The sequence below is a fragment of the Chrysochloris asiatica genome, unplaced genomic scaffold, assembly GCF_000296735.1.
Source record: "Chrysochloris asiatica unplaced genomic scaffold, ChrAsi1.0 scaffold00095, whole genome shotgun sequence".
Taxonomy (NCBI): domain Eukaryota; kingdom Metazoa; phylum Chordata; class Mammalia; order Afrosoricida; family Chrysochloridae; genus Chrysochloris; species Chrysochloris asiatica.
In genome coordinates, this window is record NW_006408613.1 from 3887294 (window position 1) to 3908094 (window position 20801).

At 37.0% G+C, this 20801-nt stretch overlaps 1 protein-coding gene across 2 annotated transcripts in view; it reads left to right on the plus strand.

The window, feature by feature from the left end:
* Positions 1–20801, plus strand: part of DLGAP2 (discs, large (Drosophila) homolog-associated protein 2) — a 327825-nt gene that overhangs the window by 230673 nt on the left and 76351 nt on the right. For both annotated transcript variants that reach the window (XM_006866711.1, XM_006866710.1), the window contains one exon: positions 8262–8481. In XM_006866711.1, the coding sequence (XP_006866773.1) occupies positions 8262–8481 (220 nt within the window). The remainder of the gene's footprint in view (positions 1–8261; positions 8482–20801) is intronic.

Below are 20801 nucleotides of genomic sequence, written 5' to 3' on the forward strand. Positions count from 1 at the left end.
CTTCACTTTCAGCAAGCAAGGCTGTATCATCTGCATATCACAGGTTGTTAATGTATAGCATCTTGTTGTTGGTAAGTGCTGTTGAGTTTATTCTGGCTCATAGTGACCCTGTATAGAGTTTCCAAGGAGTAGCTGTTGAGTTTGAACCACTGACCTTGCAGTTTAAGTAACTTTGCAGTCTGACACATTAGCCCACAGTGCCCCACCAGAACACCAATGTATAGCATGTTGTTGTTGTTGTTGTTAAGTGCCATCAAGTTGGTTCTGACCCATAGCGACCCTGTACAGGGTTTCTGCAGCTGTAAATCTTTACGGGAGCAGAACACCTTATCTTCCTCCTGCGGAGCGGCTGGTAGTTTTGAACTGCTGACCTTAAGGTTCGTAGCCCGATTCGTAACCACTACTCTACCTGATCAAGATCAAAGACCACAGCCTTCAATATGGGCAATATCTCCATGTAAAGAAAACAAAATTCTCAACACTGTACCAATAAATAGCATCATGATAAATGGAGAAAAGTTTAAAGTTGTCAAGGGCTTCATTTTGCTTGTATCAACACTCATAGAAGCAACCCTCAATAACTCAAATGATGTATTGTAATCGTCAAGTGTACTGCACAAGACATCTTTAAATTGTTGAAGAACAAAGATGTTGAGAACTAAGATGCATCTGACCCCAGCCATGATATTTTCAGGAGTCTTATATGCATGTGAAAGTTGGACAGTGAATAAGGAAGACGATAGAAGACTTGATGTATTTGAGTGATGGTGTTGGAGAAGAATACTAAAGGTACATAGGATAAGAAGAACAAACAAATCTGTGTTGGAAGAAGTACAGTCAGAATGCTCCTTAGAAGTCAGGATGGACAGACTTCAACTCTCATACTCTGGACATATTATCAGCAAGGACCAGTCCTCGGAGAAGGAAGGTCAATGAAAATGAGGGAGACCCCCATTGAGATGGATTGGCATAGTGACAGCAGCAATGGACTCAAGTGTAGCAGCAATTGTGAGGATGAAACAGGACCAGGTGGTGTTTTGTTCTGTTGTACATAGGGTCACTATGGGTTAGAATCGACTTGATCGCACCTAACAAAAACAACAACTTTGAACAACTGAGTAAAGTATGACTATTATCCACACTTATACATGCACTCAACAAGTATTTATTAGTGTTTCTACTATGTGTTTTGTTGGGAACTTAGAAGTGCAGGGCAGCAAAACACATAGTTGTGATTTGAAGAAGTTTATCCATAAAGGAGTCCAGTTTGAAATAAGTTACACATTTAACAACCAGTGGCAAAGTGGAAATTCTTTGCCATGTCTGTCTGATACCAAAACCAACAATATATATGAGCACACTCTACCCTGGATGTCTATGTTCATCTGTGGCCCTCTTGTCCCCCTTGGTACTAAGCAGGTTTTTATGATAGCTTCTTCTCAATGAAAACCAGGCCAAAGGAGGCACATGGGGTTACCCTGTCCTACAATGTCAGCTTCCCAAACTTGCTTGTGTTTCTGTGGGCAAAGATTTCTTATTGGCCCTAATCCTCTTCAAACAAGACACTAAGAACATATCATTTTTTTTATCCTTTTATGGTACAAGGTGTCAGGTTATGTCCAAAAGCTAATTTTTCTCAGTTCTCAAATCTATTTACTCAACCTCTTGGCTTCTCACTGTCTGAAACAGGTAGAGGAAAAGAAGGTAAGAAAAACGGGTCCAATGCAATTGGACATATTCAAGCAGTCTTAGCTTTGACTTTTCCCCCCTTTTTCCCATTACCAATATATTTTTTACGACCTGTTCAAAGCCTGATTATCCATCTATATACTTTTGCACCTGATTCTCAGTATTTCTATAACCTAGTGTACCTCCCAGTTTAAATTGAAGAAACGCAAACTTGATAGAAAGTAAGTCATTTTTGTTTCTGTTTATTTAAATCTTGCCATATAGAGATTCACAATGTAACAATTTAGACTGCAGTATGTATGCATTTGTGCTTTAGGACTGATCTGGCAATTCAGTGAGTAAAAAGTGGAAATTGATCTTGAAACCAAATGCAATATTTCATGCTTTGGGAAAGGCCAAGAGATTCTTTGATCCTTCGTCTTATCTTTCCTGTGACATTGACTTTTCGTCTTCCCTGTGGCTCAATCCAACCAAATCTTTCTGAGCCACAGTATCTATGAACAGAAAAGATTTTGTTTTGCTTTCTCTTTGAAAATTCTGCCAATCTCTCACTTTTTATTTCTCCTGTAGATAGTGAAAGATGCAGTGACAAAGACAGCTGTTTTAGTGTAGCACAAAAGAGTTGATATTGGGGAGCTGGAAGAACAGCATAGAATAGAAACATATTCCTTATCTTTATTATAGAAAGGAGTCCTGGGGTCAATGTGCTAGAGTGCAAAGTCTGTTAGAACCACAAGGTTGGCAGTTCACATTCAGTTCAGCTGCTCCTTGGAAACTCTGTGAGTTGGAACTGACTCAATGGCACATAGCAACAACTACAGGAAAGATATTTGCTTTCTTTCTTCACAATGTTAGATCATGCCCATTTTCTCATTATCCTTTTCTTCTCATTGCCTTGTAAAAACCTGTTTTGTGTGCTTGGTGCTATAGGATAATGCACTGAACCCCAAAGTCGGTTTGAACTGCAAGGTCGACAGTTCAAACTCACCAGCCACTCCTTGGAAACCCTACACAGGGTCACTAGAAGATGGAGCCAACTTGATGGCACTTAATAACAATAATAACAACCTCTCTTTTTGTCATATTTACCTTTTAAATGCCATCTGCTGTGACCTCCAACAAGTGCCTCCCCAAAAAGAATTCAAGCCAGTTACTGTCAAGCCAATTATAACACATGGCAACCCCACGTGTTTCAGAGTACAATTGTACTCCTTAAGGTTTTCAATGACTGTGCTATTTCAGAAGCAGATCCCCAGGTCTTTCTTCTGAAGCTCCTTTGTGAGGATCTCAAGCTGCCAACTTTGGTATCCTTAGCTTTATTTAGAGCACTCTGCTGCAACTAAACAGTTACAGTAGCCTCACCATTTAGGACTCTCTTACTTTAGTCCTCATTTTCTAGAACTAGGTCAAGTAATACTTCTAAGTTATAGCTCACAAAGCAAGGTAGGATACTTACTCTCACTGTAACATCAAAACCATGCTGGGCATTTCTATAATTCACTCCATTATTTTAACATCTTCATAAGGAATATAGCCATGGTTCTAATTACAGTGTAAAATCATATCCACTTTTCTCAATCTCCCTCGAACTTACTGAGCTCTCAGCTAACAGTTAATTTCATTTTTCAATCCCCTTTTAAACTAATATGTGATCCTTTCCAATGAATTTTAATTTGGTGATGAGAGTAACTTTCATCTCTAGATCTACACTTGGAAGCATAGCCAAATGAACATTATTGATATTTTTTATCTTTTGCTTATAAAATTCATAGAGAAGTTTAGCAGTTTTTCTTCTTACAGAAGAGATATCAGATAGAGATACGATGTTTCTGCAGAAGTTTCTACCAAAAACTTCCATCAGGGCCAATGGCAAAGACTAGTAACATCATTCATATATTGGCCTTTTCTAGTTATTTAACCTATATTGTTGGCCTAAATGGCATGAAATGGTCTAATACTTTTGATAAAATTCTATGTAAGTGCAGAAAGCCTAGATTGAAAGAAACACATAATCCAGAACATGCTGTCATATTTTCACACTAGTATGAGTGTTTTTGGAGTCCTAGTGTGGTGCTGGGTTAATGCACTGGACTACAAGGTCATTTGAACTGCACAATCGGAGGTTCAAACCCACCAGCTGACTCAAAGACACTTAACAACATCAACAACATGAGTGTTTCTAATATATTTTACTCCCTAGGTACTTGTCTTAGTTCTCTAATGCTGCTTTAATAGAAATACCTTTATGGTAAACAGAAACTTACTCTCATAGTTTAGGAAGCTAGAAGTTCAAATTCAAAATGCCAATTCTGAGTAACAATTTTAGGGACAGTCTTTACCTTTCTATTTCTAGGATAGTGCCTGTCAACATCTGTGGATACAGCATTCTTTGGATATACTCACATCTCTTAGCATCAATCTTTCCCTAATTATTTGAGATTCTCAGGTCTGGGACCCCAGGTCAAGAAACAAGCTTCTCACCAAGCCCTTCTTTCTTGGTGGTAGTATTTCCCTCTCTCTATCTGATCACTTCTCTCTCCTTTTAAGTCTTATAGGATAAATGATGCCAGCCACACCTCCCCTTATAGCAGATCAGGACTGGAACCTGATGAAGAGGGTTGCAGTCCACACTAATCCTCTTACAACTGATTATCTGATCACATCAGCTGACAACATGGTGAATGATTGCATCATCACATAACTGCCAAGCTACTGAGAATCATGGTGTAGCCAAGTTGACACATTGTAGCCATTTTTCTATCATGTAAATAATATCTGGGTAAAATAAAAGAAGTCCATAGGTAGGTCTTCAAATTATAGGTGGTCAAGTAGTTTGGGTTTTTTTTTCCTTTTATGGAGAAAAATCTGATCCTTTTGTCTTACTTTTACTCAGTGAACAATGATAGGAAAAGAAATAATTTGACTTTAAAAACAACACATTTTCAATTTATCTGCCTGCGTAATTCATGGGTTTCAGGAAATTGTTGATGCTTTGAACTCTCATGTAGCCTGTACAGATCTTGCTAAGGAGAACTCAGAACAAGAAAAGAAATAATCATTTATTCATTCTAAACTTTTTAACAGAAAAGGAGAAGGAGAAAGGAAGAAAAGAGGGAGGGAGAGACAGAAGCAGGAATATAAATTTTGAAGTAGAGGCAAAAATAGAGAAGTAAATATTTGCTTATAAAACTTGCAGATAGGTCTTTGGATGAAGACATGTATAGAGTTTTATGGAAACCCAGAGAAAAACATCTCACTCATCTGCGCAAAGGGTCACTTCATAGAGACAGTTATATCTGACCAGTATTGAAGAGGGAGACAGGTATAAATACAGAAAGAACATTCCAATAGAGGGAGAAGCTTGTTCAAATCAGAGGCAATGGAGCAAATATTTTCATTTAGGGAGTTGTATTGTTTGGGGATGACTTGATTGCATGGCTCCAATTGAGAAATGTGGTAAGGAATAAGTTCGGAGATGAGAGCAGGGACAGGATAACACAGGACCTTGTGGAAGACTTAATCATGCTAAGTCATTTGTACTTAGTTTGAAGACTAGGTTCCAGTGAAAATTTTTAAGTAATAGAATGATACAATAAAATTTGTTTAACTGAGACAGAGAAACTGGGTATGAGGAAGCTTGTAATGATGTGGTAGAGAAATGAAGGTGGACAAAGTTGAGATTAAATGCAGTTGGTGGATGTTGTTGTTAATTGTCATTGAGTCAGTTAGACTCAGCGATCCTATATAGGGTTTTTGAGGAGTGGCTGGTGAGTTTGAACTGCCAACCATGCAGTTCAAATCTATCTTGCGGTCCAGTGCATTATCCTGCAGGGTCAGTTGTTGGTGGTGGTTGTTAAGTCCCGCCGAGTCAGTTCGGACTCATAGCGAATCTATATGGGGTTTCTGAGATGCAGCTGAGCTTGAACCTCTGACCTTCCATCCAAACAGACTTCTCAGTCCAGGGCATTAACCTGCAGTGCCACACTAGGACTCCAGTAGTTGGTGGCATCAGGATGGATTTGGAGTGGATACTCAAAATGACTCATGACCAACTAGATTTGAAGGATGAGATCAAAGGGACATCAAGAATGGTTCTCAGATTTCTAGTTTAGTCTTCTTTGTATGGCCATGGTCAAATGGAAATGGCAAGGAGAAAATCTGGACTGAAAAATGGAGCCACATATTAGGACTTCCCTGTGACTTCTTTCCTTAGTCCTATTTCTACTCTCTTTCCTTCATGTGCTTTTCCCTCCAGAGAGCCTCAGCTCTTGATTATCAGTTTAATAAACCTACCCACAAGTGCATATATACGTTGACATTTAAAATACAGACAGGTGGTATGTCCATAGTATATGAAATATTGAGAACAAGTCATTTATCTAAGTTCCATTCAAACAAACGGAGTAAGCCATTCACTTAGAGCAACCAATTTCTGTCCATGCTGAACCTATCAGCCTTTTACCTTTATGGCTGGAAGCATCTACATGACACCAGTCCAGTTTCAGTGTTTCATTCTTAAAATTCTCATTCCTTTTTATATACATTCTCTTCACCTTTGTCTGTATAGCATTTCACTGATATATAGGATTTCCATTTAAACTCTCTAGATTTGACTCATGAGACATACATAGGCATGTGGCACTATTGGATAAGCACTGGACCAAAAGGTTGATTTGAGCCTCAAGGTTGGCAGTTCAAATTCACCAGCCGCTCCTCAGAAACCCTATACAGGGTTGCTGGAATAGGACCCAACTCCATGGTGGTTAACAAAACTACCCTCTGGAAAACTATGTCTTCTATAGAGTCATCCAGTCATCTGAGCAAAGGCCCTTCAGCGGACCTAATGGTCAAACACATGTTGTTGTTGTTGTTGTTGTTAGGTGCCACCGAGTTGGTACTGACTCATAGCGACCTTATGCACAGCAGAATAAAACACTGCCCAGTCCTAGGCCAACCTAACAATTGTTGCCACGCTTGAGCCCATTGATGCTGCCACTTTGCCAATCCATCTCGCTGGGGGTCTTCCTCTTTTTCTCTGACCCTCCACCTTACCAAACATGATATCCTTCTCCAGCGACTGGTCCCTCCTGACAATATGTCTGAAGTATGAGAGACGAAGTTTGGCCATCCTGACCTCCAAGGAGCACTCTGGCTATACTTTGTCCAACACAGATCTGTTGGTTCTTTTGGCAGCCCATGGCACTTTCAATATTCTCCTCCAACACCATAACTCAAATGCATCAATTCTTCTTTGGTCTTTCTTAGTCACTGTCCAGTTTTGAGATGCATATGAGGTTATTGAAAATACCATGGCTTGAGTTAGGTGCACCTTAGTCTTCAAGCTGACATCTTTGCTCCTCAACACTTTCAAAAGGTCTTGTGCAACAGATTTGCCTAATGCAGTACATCATTTGATATCTTGACTGCTGCTTCCATGAGTGTTGATACTTGATCCAAGAAGAATGAAGTCTTTGACAACTTCAATCTTTTCTCCATTGATAGGAATGTTGTTTATTGGTCCAGTGGTGAAGATCTTTGTTTTCTTTACATTGAGATGCAATCCATACTGAAGGCTGTGCTAAAGATCTTCACCAGTAAATACTTTAAGTCCTCTTCACTTTCAGCAAGCAAATTTGTATCATTTGCATACATTAAATTTGAGATCCTTCTACTGTCCAAGGGCATGATAATTTTTTAATACATTTGGAACTTATGGGTTCTATGGGTGACTCTTTTGGTGTGGGTTACATTCAGGCTTAAAAATAATTATTTTATCTGCTTAACTATCAAAGTGAGTATACAAATCTCCTATGCTAAATAGGTGGGGGATGAATTTGTGGAATTTAGGTATATGCAACATATTGAATATAGACAAAGCCCCCAATCCTGCTATTTCTTTTCTCATCAGGACCTGGATTTATGCTGTCATAACACAAGGAGCAACCATGAGTTCTAATCAACTTGAGGGCAACAGGGCTAGGGTTTTTGTTGTTTGTATTTTTCTTTAATGGCGAGAAATATATTAGCTTATATGCCAATTTTTTTTTATTAATGTAAATGACAAGTGGATACAGACTCATATCTTTAAAAATAACTGAAAATAATTTATAGTACTTAAATACTTGTTTGCTTACATGGCCTCCATACCTGGAGTTGTCTGTGCTGTAAATTGCTTGGAAAGCTGAATGAGTAACTTATGGGAAAAGGAAGGAGGGAAGTACTAATATTTTGAACACTTATTTTGTACCAGAGTCTTTGCTAAACTTTAAAATGTACTATCTTAAACTTAGCAATAACTCCATCAGCCATACTTTAAAGCTTTATTTACCCTTTATTTACCCTTTGAAACTCTCATCAATATATTGGAATTGGCTATTCACCATAGTATTTTAAAAGAAATAACCCAAAACACAATTTTCCATGCTCAACAAATCCCTCAGTCTTATTTCAAGTTAATTATGCTGAAGATATAACTATAAGATATGGTAGCATGAGTGTGCTCCCTTTGTTCTTTTGTAGCATAGTTAACACTGTCTGGACCTTGGTATCAAATGTTCTATTGATTATTTTAGATGAGTGAAGCCGAGATCAATGGACAGTTTGAATCGGTGTGTGAATCCGTCTTTAGTGAAGTTGAATCTCAGGCCATGGATGCCCTTGACCTCCCTGGATGTTTCCGAACAAGGAGTCACAGTTACCTTCGGGCCATTCAAGCTGGTTACTCCCAAGATGATGAATGTATTCCTGTAATGCCATCCTCCAACATCACCTCAACCATCAGGTCAACAGCAGGTAAAAGAATACTCTTTCTGTCCTTCATTGTGGAAACGTACAGGTGTATTTGAGTATTTAATCTAGGGGAAGCAGGTACACCAGTACCACAGGTAATATTTACTATACAAATATTTTATAACTTTTACAAATTGCATTTTTCATATCATCACATTTTCATTGTTTGAAAACATTTGTTTCATAGATAACCTGTATGTCTCCTAGAACATAATATATTAATTATTAAGGTTCTTTAAAATAATCAAGTATCAATATGACAAAGCTTGTATAGGAAAACATTTTTAAAGTGCTGACATTTGGAAGGTGATCATGTCTTAAATAATGAAGTTTAATAGATTGCAGTAAAATTCCAATTGACATGTAATGACTCCTAGGCTTAGCAGTGCCCAGTGTGAATCTCTGTTGCAAGGTAAGCAGATCCATAAACATGATTCATGACTGCAAAGCAAATAAATGGTTAATGTAAATTCGTCAATAATAGTAGGGCTCTAAGAATTCAACATCATAATTTCCTTAATGTCCTTATGGAAAACCAAACTCACCCTTTGAAAATTTACCACTGAAACTAAATATCACTGCCTAATGTTTTATGGCAGTGATATTTTTATTATTTATGTAATGCAATGAATAAACATGGCCTCGAGAAACCCAGGAACGTTAGCAGGCAATAAAAATTTCCATGATGCATATAAAAGTTAAGAAGATTAGCTATGAAATAAGGTAGTGTTTAATAGCGCAGTGATCTGAATATTATAAGACCTAGAATGCTGTAGAAGTATCAAAGGAATTTAAGGGATAATTTTGAGAAGAAATACAATATACTTTGTTTGTGTTAACTAGCACTAGGGACCAGAAGACATGTCACTGGGAGTGGGTGAAAAGCAACAAAGGAAAGCTTAGGAAGGAATGTGTCATTATACCCATAAATAGATCTTGGTTTGTTCGAATGCTAAAATTAATAAGAGTTTTAAGAGATTGCACATTTCAAGTTGCAGCCACTGTGTAAAATATATACTATTAGTGCACTTGAAAGAAAACTATCGGATGGGATGGTTTATAGCTATAAGAGATAATATGGATTTAAACCTTATTCCAAAATGTCATGACTATAATATCTGGGCATGTAAAGTTTTCTGGCTTTCAGTTTTCTGAAGTGTTAAAAAAAATAATAATAATTAAAATTTATTTAAATACACTTAAATTTTTTTTTTTCAAAGAAAGCTGTGAATGCACAATCTTCTTTTTAGATTGTTTTGTGGTGCCTGAGCAGAGACTATTGCCATACTCTCAGACCCCTAAACCGTGGATCCTCCATGAAGATATGCATTAGATAATGGCATGGTCTATTTTCAAAATATAGAGTTATGGAAATACAGACAATGGGTGCCAAGGATGTGCTTTGTGAGAAATATCCAGAGCTGTGAATACTCTCCAGGTGTGACTTGGGGGCAGTGTTTATGTGATTTGGGTCTTAGCTGCTAATTCTCCTCTTAAATGTGCATTTCACTTGTTCCTTCCATTGAAAGAGTCAGGGCTCAACTCTCACTCCTTTTTAAAAGAGAAATGTAATAACAGAGCAAATTAGAAACACAGGGAAGCAATGAACTTTACAATCATTACATTCAAAACCAAAACTTTAAGAGATTGTTACTGATATATTCAATGAATATTTGTTGAGTTTCTATTATGAGCTCTTAGGAAACCCTGTGCAGGGTCACTATGAGTCAGAACTGACTAGATGGCACATAACAGCAACAGTATGGGCAAGTACCAATTAAGTATTTTTATGGTCCTCAGAAATTATTTGAAACAATAAATACCCTGTAGTAAATGATTTTATTGTTTTTAGGGCTGTTATTACAGAAAAAATAAAAATAAAACAGTTATTTTATGGATATTGTGAAGTTCAATTTTTGGCTTTTATATAGTTGTTTTTAATTTTTACAGCTTCAGGTTGAACTTGCATATGAATAATTGGTAGTCTGTTCCACAGTAAACACCCAGCCTTTTTTTGACTGATGATAGGGAGCATCTCCATCATCTCTTCCCACAGATGGACTCAGTTTTATTCCTCTGTATTTCATCTAGCAAGGTCCATATGAATAGTTGACATTTATGTTGTTGAAAAAACTGGATTTGTAATGAAGTCACTGGTCTTGCAAAATCATATTATTCAAGCTCTATTGTTCCTTCCACTATGTTTCCAACTTTGGCATTTCAGGTACCAGTAATTATTAAGACATCTTGATTACATATTTGACCAATTTCAGACTGAAGAAGTTTATTGAATTCTTCAAGTTCTTCATCATTGGTTTTGGTGGTTAGTGCATAAGTACCAGGTAATAGTATTAACTGGTCTTCCTTTTTGGTATGTAGATATTATTCTATCAGAGACAGCATTGTACTTCAAGATAGATCTTAAAACTAATATGATACCATTTCTCTTGACTATGCCATTCCAAGCATAGATGGTGGTTAGTTAGGTGACGTAGAGTCGGAACCGACTCATAGCGACCCTGTACAGGGTTTCTGAGGCTGTAAATCTTTATGGAAGCAGAAAGCCTCATCTTTCTCCCATGGAACAGCTGGTAGTTTCAAACTGCTGACCTTAAGGTTCGCAGCCCAATTCATAACCACTACACTAAGTATAGATAGTCTGATTTGAAATCAGCAACTCCTATCCATTTTAACTTATTAATGCCTACCATATTTGTCTTCATGCATTCCATTTCTTTTTTATGACCTTCAGTTTTCCTTGATTTATATTTCATACCTTCCACATTCCAATTATGAATGGATGTTTAAAGCTGTTTCTTCTTATTTTGAGTTCTGCCCAATCAGCAAACGAAGGTCTTGAAAGCTCTTGCTTCATCCACATCACTTAAGGGTGACTCTACTTTGAGGAAGCAGCAATTCCACAGTCATATTTTGAGAGTCTTCCAACCTGAATGGCTCATCTTCTAGCACAATGTCAGACAGTGTTTTTCAGCTATTCATAAGGTTTTCACTGGCTACGATGTCAGAAGTAAACCTTCTATTCCTTTTTTCTAGTCCATTCTTAGCCTAGAAACTGTGCTGAAGCCTGTCCGCAATGGTGACCCAAATAACCCAATTATTTAACAAACTGGTAGTGTATGGCATCACATTAACATATAAACTACCACAGTACAAATTAATAGATGAATAGAAATGTTCATATATGTGTATATTATATATTCAGATTTAATCCATTAAATTTCAAATACATGAATGGAAAGTTTATTAAGAATTTAAAGTATGTATTAGACATTGTAAATGTTAACAGGATGATGTTGCCAATGACTGTTTTGCGTGATTTGGCACAAATTTACCTATGTTTTTTCACTCACCTCTTAAAGGCATGTGGTGATTGAGCTAAAACAGACTCTTTTAATCTAATCTCCAGGGAACCTAAATAGGATAAACTACAATGCAAGACAATATGACCCACGATCATAAAATGTGTCTCCATCCTACTGTTTCTTTCATTGTGAAAATGTTATATATTGATTAGTGTCTTCTCGTTAAGTGAAGTGGTTTTGAAAACATCTAACTTTCATTTCACACATGGTTTCTTCCTCATCTGTGAAATGATTTATCAGAAAGGTTTACTTGTCTAAATATGCGTTTCACCCGATTTTTCTAGGGAGGGAATATTATTGATATTGTTGAGGAAAAGTGCTATAAAATTAGATTATAATGATTTTTCTCTGGGCCAAAATTTTTCTCAACTTATGTCACAACTGATTTCAGAAGTCATTAAAACAAAGGGAAAATCTATGTGAAGCATGACAAGGAAAATAGCCGTAAACTTATTTTTATTTTATAGCTTATATTTCTACAGTAACTTGTCTCTCGAGGGTACACAATAATTCCCATTTTCCAAGATAGATATTTGCTAACACATATGAGAAAAAAGTATCTCTATATTTCTGTATCTTGAATTATTAGCGTTTGGCTAAATATTTTTCTGTACTTTTATTTTTTCATGCTATGCGTTTATTATATTTATATCATGAGCTGTCTCAACAGGAAGAACTACAACTGGGTATTTAATCCTCCCCTTTAAAAATGTAAATCTAAAATTATGAAAAGTGTTTTACATAGTTAAAATCATTTAATTTCATGTGTTTCATGTGTAAGATCTGGTAAAATACTTCTCATGGATTGAATGTGTTGTCTTAGTCTTCTTTCTCTAGGTGACATGACTTGGCTTGGTAACGTTGTCATTGCTATGCAAGTTTGCATGAAGTGATAATGATCTTTTTAACTTGAACTTGGAAAGCAGAGAATTTAATTTAAAAATTAGAAGTGGAAGTCAGCTGATTGTTAATTAACTATTTTTCTCAATGTATTAAAGATGATTTATAATCATAAAATATTTAAAAACATATTAAGGTGTGTTGGGTTACCAGGGTGCTGATGACAAATAGAGCCAATGGCTCCAGTGCATTCCTTCTCACTGTAGGATAGAGAGACAATGTGCTCACCACTAAAGGAAAAAAATGTACTTAACACTTACTGTTTGCTATAGTTAACAGTGCATCTTTACAGCCAGCTCACTCTTGGGGACTAATTGTCTGGTTTGTAGAGTTTTCCCAACACTTTGATTTTTCTCTTTATTTAGTACTTTATCATTCATTCACCCCTTCCCCAGATGGTTGGGGGAGGAGGCAATAAAGAAGAAGGACCTCAAATCAATATGGGAAAATACATCTGGAAGGGCAAAAAAAATCAATCTTTACTAGAAAATGAACAGCTTGAAGTTTTATAAGCCATAAAATCTAGAAATAGAAGACTTCAACAAAAATTGCCTTGTCCTTATTCTATCATTCAAATGTTAGGATGCTACAGATATGCCAAGTTTCTCACATCAGGAGTTGTTGCTTTCAGTGTTGTGAACCAAAGTATCTGATCCGTTTTCCACACATTAATAGCTTCATGTCATTCTGAATGGCATTGACCTCCTAACAGGGTAGCAAAAAACTCTAAATAGTTGAATAAACAAATGACCAAAGAAAATTAATTTTTTTAAGTAGCTCATGGTCATGTTCTATTTTAAAGATACATACAAAATGAAATAGGATAAAGCAAAATGATCTTATAGCTCAAATTAAAAGATCACATATTTATTATATTGTTTTTGTTGTTGTTGTTAAGTGCCATTAAGTCAATTCCAACCCATGGTGGTGGCTGTGTGCCATGGAGTTGGTTCTGACTCATAGCAACCCTGTACAGGGTTTCCTAGGCTGTAATTCTTTCCGAGGCTGTAATTCTTTATGGGAGCAGAACACCTCATCTTTCCCCTATGGAGCAGCTGGTAGTTTCGAACTGCTGACATTGTGGTTCGCAGCCCAACTCGTAACCACTACGCTACCAGAGCTCTGACTCTGTATAGAGTTTCTGAGGAGTGGTTGCTGAGCTTGAATAGCCAACCTTGCTGTTCAAATGACTTTGCAGTGCAGCGCATTAACCCACCCCGGCACACCAGGACTCCCATTTATTATATAAACACTTATTAAATGTTTGCTATATATCAGTCAAAAGTAGCACTAGTAGTATACCAGTTAATGTCATTGACTGCTAACAGAAAGAAAGTTGAAACCTGTAAATTGTTCTATGGGAGCAAGATGTGTTAGTCTGTATCTAAAGATTTACAGCCTTGGAAACATTATGGGCCAGTTCCTTCAAAGAGGCAGTTGAAACTGATAAGGCTTTCAAAAAGAAGTTATATGGGGTTCCTATTGCTACTATAATAAACTATCACAAATTTAGAGAACTAAAACTACATAAATCTATTATCATACAATCCTGGGTGTCAGAATCCCAAAATGAGGCTTTGGGAACTACAATCAAAGACAATGTTCCTTCAAGAAACTGGGAGAAAATCCATTCCTTGCCTTTTAAAACCACTAAAAGTTGCCTCCATTTTTGGATACTGATTACATAACTTTGACCTCTACATCCATCCTCTCATCTCCTCTGACTCTGACCCTCCTGCCTCACATTTATAAGAATATTGTGATTACTTTAGGCCCATTCACATAATCCAGGATAATGTTCTTATTTTACGAACCACATCTGAAAGTCTCCTTTGCCATGTAAAATAATGTATGCACAGGTTCCAAGGGTTAGGATATCTGTTGTTGTAAGGTACTGCCAAGTCAGTTCTGACTCATAGTGACCCTGTATAGAATTTCTGATGAACAATTTGTGAGTTTGAACCACCGACCTTGCAGTTTAAACCGATCTGTGGTCTGGGGCCTATCCTACAGTGCCACACCAGGACTCCTGTGTGTGTGTGTGTGTGTGCATAGGGCATTATTCTATGTACTATCAAAGATTTTTGGGATATACAGATTGACTGAATGAATTAATGAGTCCTATGAATTAACAAAGAAGCCCTAGTACCATAATGGGTTAAGTGTTGGACCTCTAACCACAAAGTCAGCAGTTTGAATCCACCAGCTGCTGCATGGGAGAAAATGAAGCTTTCTGCTCCCGTAAACGTTTACAGCCTCAGAAACCCTATGGTTCATGATGCGTCAAACCAGTTCTACTGCACACAGTAACAGCAGCTGCAGCAGCATGAATGAATGAGATCTTATCTGAATCAGAGCTAACAGTAAAAGCTTATAGCCTTTGACAGAATTATGAGCCTTCCATTTCTCTTCAAGGCAAATTTGGTATAATCTTTGTAATCAATCTAAGTTCACTCTGATGCTGTGAAACCAAATCCAGTCAAAGCCTGCAGACAGAAGTCTTAGGAGAAGGATCTCACCTTGTGGCAAGGTCAGAGACTATACTGATAAAGTTGAGGTGTTTTTCCCCATGCTTTTCAGTATCAGACTTACTGCCCAAACCTTGTCTTCTGAACTGTGTTACAACATAAATCTAGATTGTAATCCAAGAAACCTGAAAAGAACATCCTGCAGTAGTCAGTCCCAAATGTTCTAACTAATGCATTACAGCAATCTAAGATATCTCAGTGGTTGTTAGGGTCACCTTTATTACTTTTTTTTCAGAAACTGCTAATGATGAAGGTTTCCCTGCACCCCTGAGAAACCACCCCTAAAGTCTAGGTCATGTCTTTACAGTTTCCCATGTCTAAAGTGTAATCCCATGTCTGAAGGAGTGTATTCAAGACAACGGTATTTAGTGTTTTTAAGAATGTGACTATCTTTAAAAGTTAGAACAGTATCTTTAAAGAAGCCTTACTTGGGGATTCTCTTTTGCATCTACATTTACATTTTTAGACAGAATTAAGATCTGCAATATAAATGTTAGAAGGTAAAACATATATGTGATTTTTTCATTGCCCTTGATTTCTTGCAACTATAACCAGGGAGTTATTTATTACTTTACCCATTTTTGCTTTAAATCTACAGAATAAAGTGAAAAATACAGTCTGTAGTCAAGATCAGTGAGAAAGAGATCATTCTGAGCATGAGAGAGGGAGGGGCCTAAAGTTACCTGGCTTGAATTTGAAGGAAAAACCCTAAGAAGAATTGATAGGGAACGAAGTTGGGGGAAGTGGGACAAGAGACATTTGAACTCAGTTTTAAGGAAGGAAGAATAATAATCAGTCTCCAATGTGGTTTCCAAATGTAAAAGACATGATATATATTTTTAGAATAAATAGGTGGTACTAAATATTATTTTTTATTCTACATTTTCAAAGACAAACTATAATACATATAAATACTACATTTATGTAAGGAACCTAACATGTAAGTTGTAATTTTCCAGGTAAGAAGAAATCATAAAGGATTTCCCCCAGTGATTCAGACTGCCCTCTCCTTCAAAACAACTTGTTTTTTTTTTCATTTCCCCCACATAAATATCTACTTATCCATCCACACAGATTAGGAAAACATATAGACGCCAATTTTTCTCCAAAAGTCATAGAAGTTTTAGGAAAGTGAATTTGTCATATGTAATAGAATTGAAACTAGAAGCAGATTTCTGTCTCATAATTTAGGATCTGGATATTTTTGGAGATTCACAATGGTCTGTAACTTGTTCTATAACTCTCTCACTAAAGTAGTACAGTTAGAGAGACATGCATATGAAGATTTAGTCAGAGATGCAGACAAAAAATTCTGTATTATTATCCTGAAAGAAACAATGATCAGTTACCATAAGTAAGGATTGTTTCATGACCAAATTATTTTCTACTTTGAATTTTTTGTTGATATTATGTATTATAATGAAAAGTGCAAAGGTCTGGAGATAGAAAACCAAAAGAGAAGAACACGCTCAACATGTCTTAAACTGAAGAAAAAATTCAAGCTTCGACTTGAAATATTGAAGGATTCTATGGGCATAATATTGAATGATGCAGAAAGCATCAAAAGAAAATGGAAGGAATACAGAGTCACTGTACCAAAAAGAAATGGTCAATGTTCAGCTATTCAAGAGGTAGCATATGTTGAAGAGCTAATGACACTGAAGGAAGAAGTCCAAGGTACACTGAAGGTATTGACAAAGAAAAAAGCTCCAAGAATTAATGGAATACAAATTGAAATCTTTCAACAAATGAATGCAGCTGTGGAGGCATTCACTCATCTATGCCAAGAAATTTGGAAGACATCCACCTGGCCAATTAATTGGAAAAGATCCATATTTGTGTCAATTCCAAAGAGCAAAGAACCAACAGAATGTGGAAACCACCAGACAATATCATTAATATCACATGCAAGTAAAATTTTGCTAAATATAATTCAAAGATAAATGAAACAGTACATTGGCAGGGAATGCCAGAGGTTCAAGCTGGATCCAAATGAGGATGTGGAACGAGGGATATCATTGCTAATGTCTGATGGATCTTGGCTGAAAACCAAGAATACCAGATAGATGTTTACCTGTGCTTTATTGGCTATGCCAAGGCTTTTGATAGTGTGGAACATGACAAGCTATGGACAACATTACAGAGAATGAGTATCCTGGAACATTTAATTGTGCTCATGAGAAACTGTCAAGAGGCAGTTGTTCAAAGAGAATGAGGGCCCACTAAATGGTTTAAAATTAGGAAAGGTGTGTGCCAGGATTGAATTCTTTCACCATACTTATACAATCTGTATGTTCAGCAAATAATTTGAGAAGCTGAATTTTATGAAGAAAAATGTGGCATCAAGGTTGGAGGAAGACTCATTAGCAACCTGCGATATGCAGATGCTATTACCTTGCTTGCTGAAAAGGAAGAGGACTTAAAATACTTACTGATGAAGACCAAAAACCACAGCCTTCAGTATGGATTGCACCTCAATGTAAACAAAACAAAAATCCTCACCACTTGATCGATAAATAACACCAAGATAAATGGAAAGAAGATTGAAGTGGTCAAAGACTTTATTTTGTTTGGGCCAACCAACAACACTCGTGGAAGCAGCAGTCAAGAAATCAAATGACATATTGCATTAAACAAATCTACTGCACAAGACCTCTTTCAAATGTTCAAAAGCAAAGATGTCAATTTGAGGACTAAGGTGCATCTGACACAAGCCATGGCATTTATAGTACCTCATATGAGTGTGAAAGTTAGACAGTCAATAAAGAAGATAATAAAAGAATTCATGCACTTGAGGTATGGTGTTGGAGGAGACTATTAAAAGTACTATGGACCACCAAAAGAACAAAAAACTCTGTGTTGGAAGAAGTATACCCAGTGTGTTGAAAGATTTCTATTTGTATGTCATCAATTCCAGGAGCCTTGTTTTTTCACCAACACATTCAGTGTAGCTTATATTCTTCCTTCAGTACCATTGTTTCTTGATCATGTGCTACCTCTTGAAATTTTTGAACATGAAACATTTCTTTTTGATACAGTGACTTTGTCTATACCTTACTTCTTTTTTTAAGGTTTTATTGTGAATTGAGTGATAGTTTACATGGGAGAATACTGGTTTTGCACTCATCCTATTGTATTTCATTTCACTGCAATGATTACAAGCCCCTCCATGTATCATTCTTCAATAGTATTTGCTTCTATTCCCTCTGTTTTTTGGGGGTGGTTTGAGGTACACAAAAACACTCAGGAATGTATAATCATTTAAATAACCCAAGGGCACATTCTGCAAGCCTGCCTCCTGACTACCAACATACAGCCTTTCTGTTTCCATGAGCCCAGAGTCCTCAGCTGCTCTCTCTCTCCATGTCATCATCTCTGCCTCCATCTCTGGTGTCACTGCTTCTCTAGATAGGGTCCCACATTCCGCTTGTGCTTTTCTCCCTTGATGGCCCTAGGGTCCTCTGTTCCTAGAATGTAAGATTAACCGCTCCCCACTTTATGTTACAAAATGTCTACCTTTACAGTTGTGACCATGGCAATTAATCATGATAACAATTATTCACTATTGAATCATAACTATCTTATACCATCTCCTTTCACCAGACCCATTTAGACAAGATGATAACTCTTCAGTGGGGATTCTACTTCCCCCACACACTCTAAAACTTAAAACTAAACTCCTTCTTGAAAACTTGTAAGCCAGTCATTCCATTCCTTTATAGCACCCCCATTTTAGGTAGCCAGTGTCTAAGTTGCCTGTCCCTATCAACCCTGTGTATAGAGGGCATAAATTTGATCCTTAAAGTGAAGACTCTGTCCATCTTGGTTGGTATTTTAAGCTACTTCATCCATAAGTATAGGTCAAGTTCATCAAATTGTAGTAATTTACACTTGTTTCCATTATCAAATTTCTTTATCTTCCTATAGTTGAGTTCTGAACATCAAACCATCAAAGCTAGGTCAAATGGGTACTATCTGCAAGTTTGGGTGTTCTTGTGTGTCTCCCCTCACTTCATATCAGCTAAATGCTTCACTCACAGCTCTGGCCCTCCCCGGCTAGGTCCTTGTCCATGGGCTTAAGAGTCCCCTGGTCTCACCACACTTCAGACCGACCAGTCCTTCCATCTTCTTTTGATGCTTTATGCATTATACACTATTTTACCCATGAAATCCTACAATATTGCAGGTCCATTGAGTTTAGACTTTCAAAATGTCTGAATTGACAAATCTTTGCTAGTGGAGATACTGTTCTGTATTTTGCTTCTACCCCCATCACACCCCCCAAAAAGTGGGAAGGATTATGGAAAAAAAAACACACACACACAATAAATGTCCCAAAGATTCATTCTGCATTATAGGTCAAAATCAGAGATTTTTAGCAGAAGGCTAACAGCCCATACCTATTAGTTTTCTTTATGTAGTCCTGAATGGGCTGATGAAACATTTTAGTGGCCCACTAATTGAAAAATCACTGCTGTATATTATGGTTTGAGTTGGGTCCAATAAAAAATATGTGTTGTCCCAAATGGCATTATAACTTCTATGTCTATGGTTATAATGCCATTTGGGAATGGGATGTTCTTTCCTGTGTCAGTAAGACAGGATTAGTATAGGATGTGTCTTACATAAAAGAGATTAAACTAGCATGAGAGAAGGGGAGTTGGGAGAAGAAGGATGCCTAGTCATTTGAAGATTACACAGCAGTAGAAACTCAGGAAAGACAAGGGCCTTCTTGCAGAGCTGCCAGAAGGAGAAAGCCTTCCGTAGAGCCAGTACCCTGAATTCAAGCTTCTAGTCTCCTAAATTGTAAAGAAAATAAGTTTGTTTGTTAAATCCACATACCTGTGGTATTTCTGTAATAGCAACACTAGATAACAAATTTAATTTTGATTCCCTGGAAACATCGTAATAATTCAGATATATAAATTGAATTTGAGTGAACTGCCTTTCTTTAAAATTCAGAATATTCAAAAGTTGAATATATGCCTACAAAGTTATATGTGTTAGATGAGGAAGAATTCCATCTCCAACTTCTTTTTGTCTTGAAAATGTTACAAGAGTTTTTCAAAAAACAAACTTTTCACTGGTACTGTTGTTGTTAAGTGCTGCCGAGTCATTTCTGACCCATAGTAATCCTATATAGGATTTCCAAGGAGCAGCTGGTGAGCTTGAAACACCAACCTAGTGATTCAAATGACTTTGTAGTCCAGTGCATTAGCCCACAGCACTACACAAGGACTCCATTGGTACTAGTTCCTTGTAATTTATTTTCTGTAGTTGTATTAGGTATTAGTGGTATAAAGACAACATTTCTTTAATTCACTTTAATGTCCCCAGTCAGAAGCTGTTGGGGGTCTTATGTTGGGGTCCCGCCTCAACAAAGGAGTGCCTCGACAAAGCGTGGGGTTTTAACGTGAGTGGGAGATCTGGTAGGCTAAAGAAATAGATTAAACACAAAGAAGACACACATGTTTGATGCAAGCTGTCAGGTAAGCTAGCATAGCATAGCATA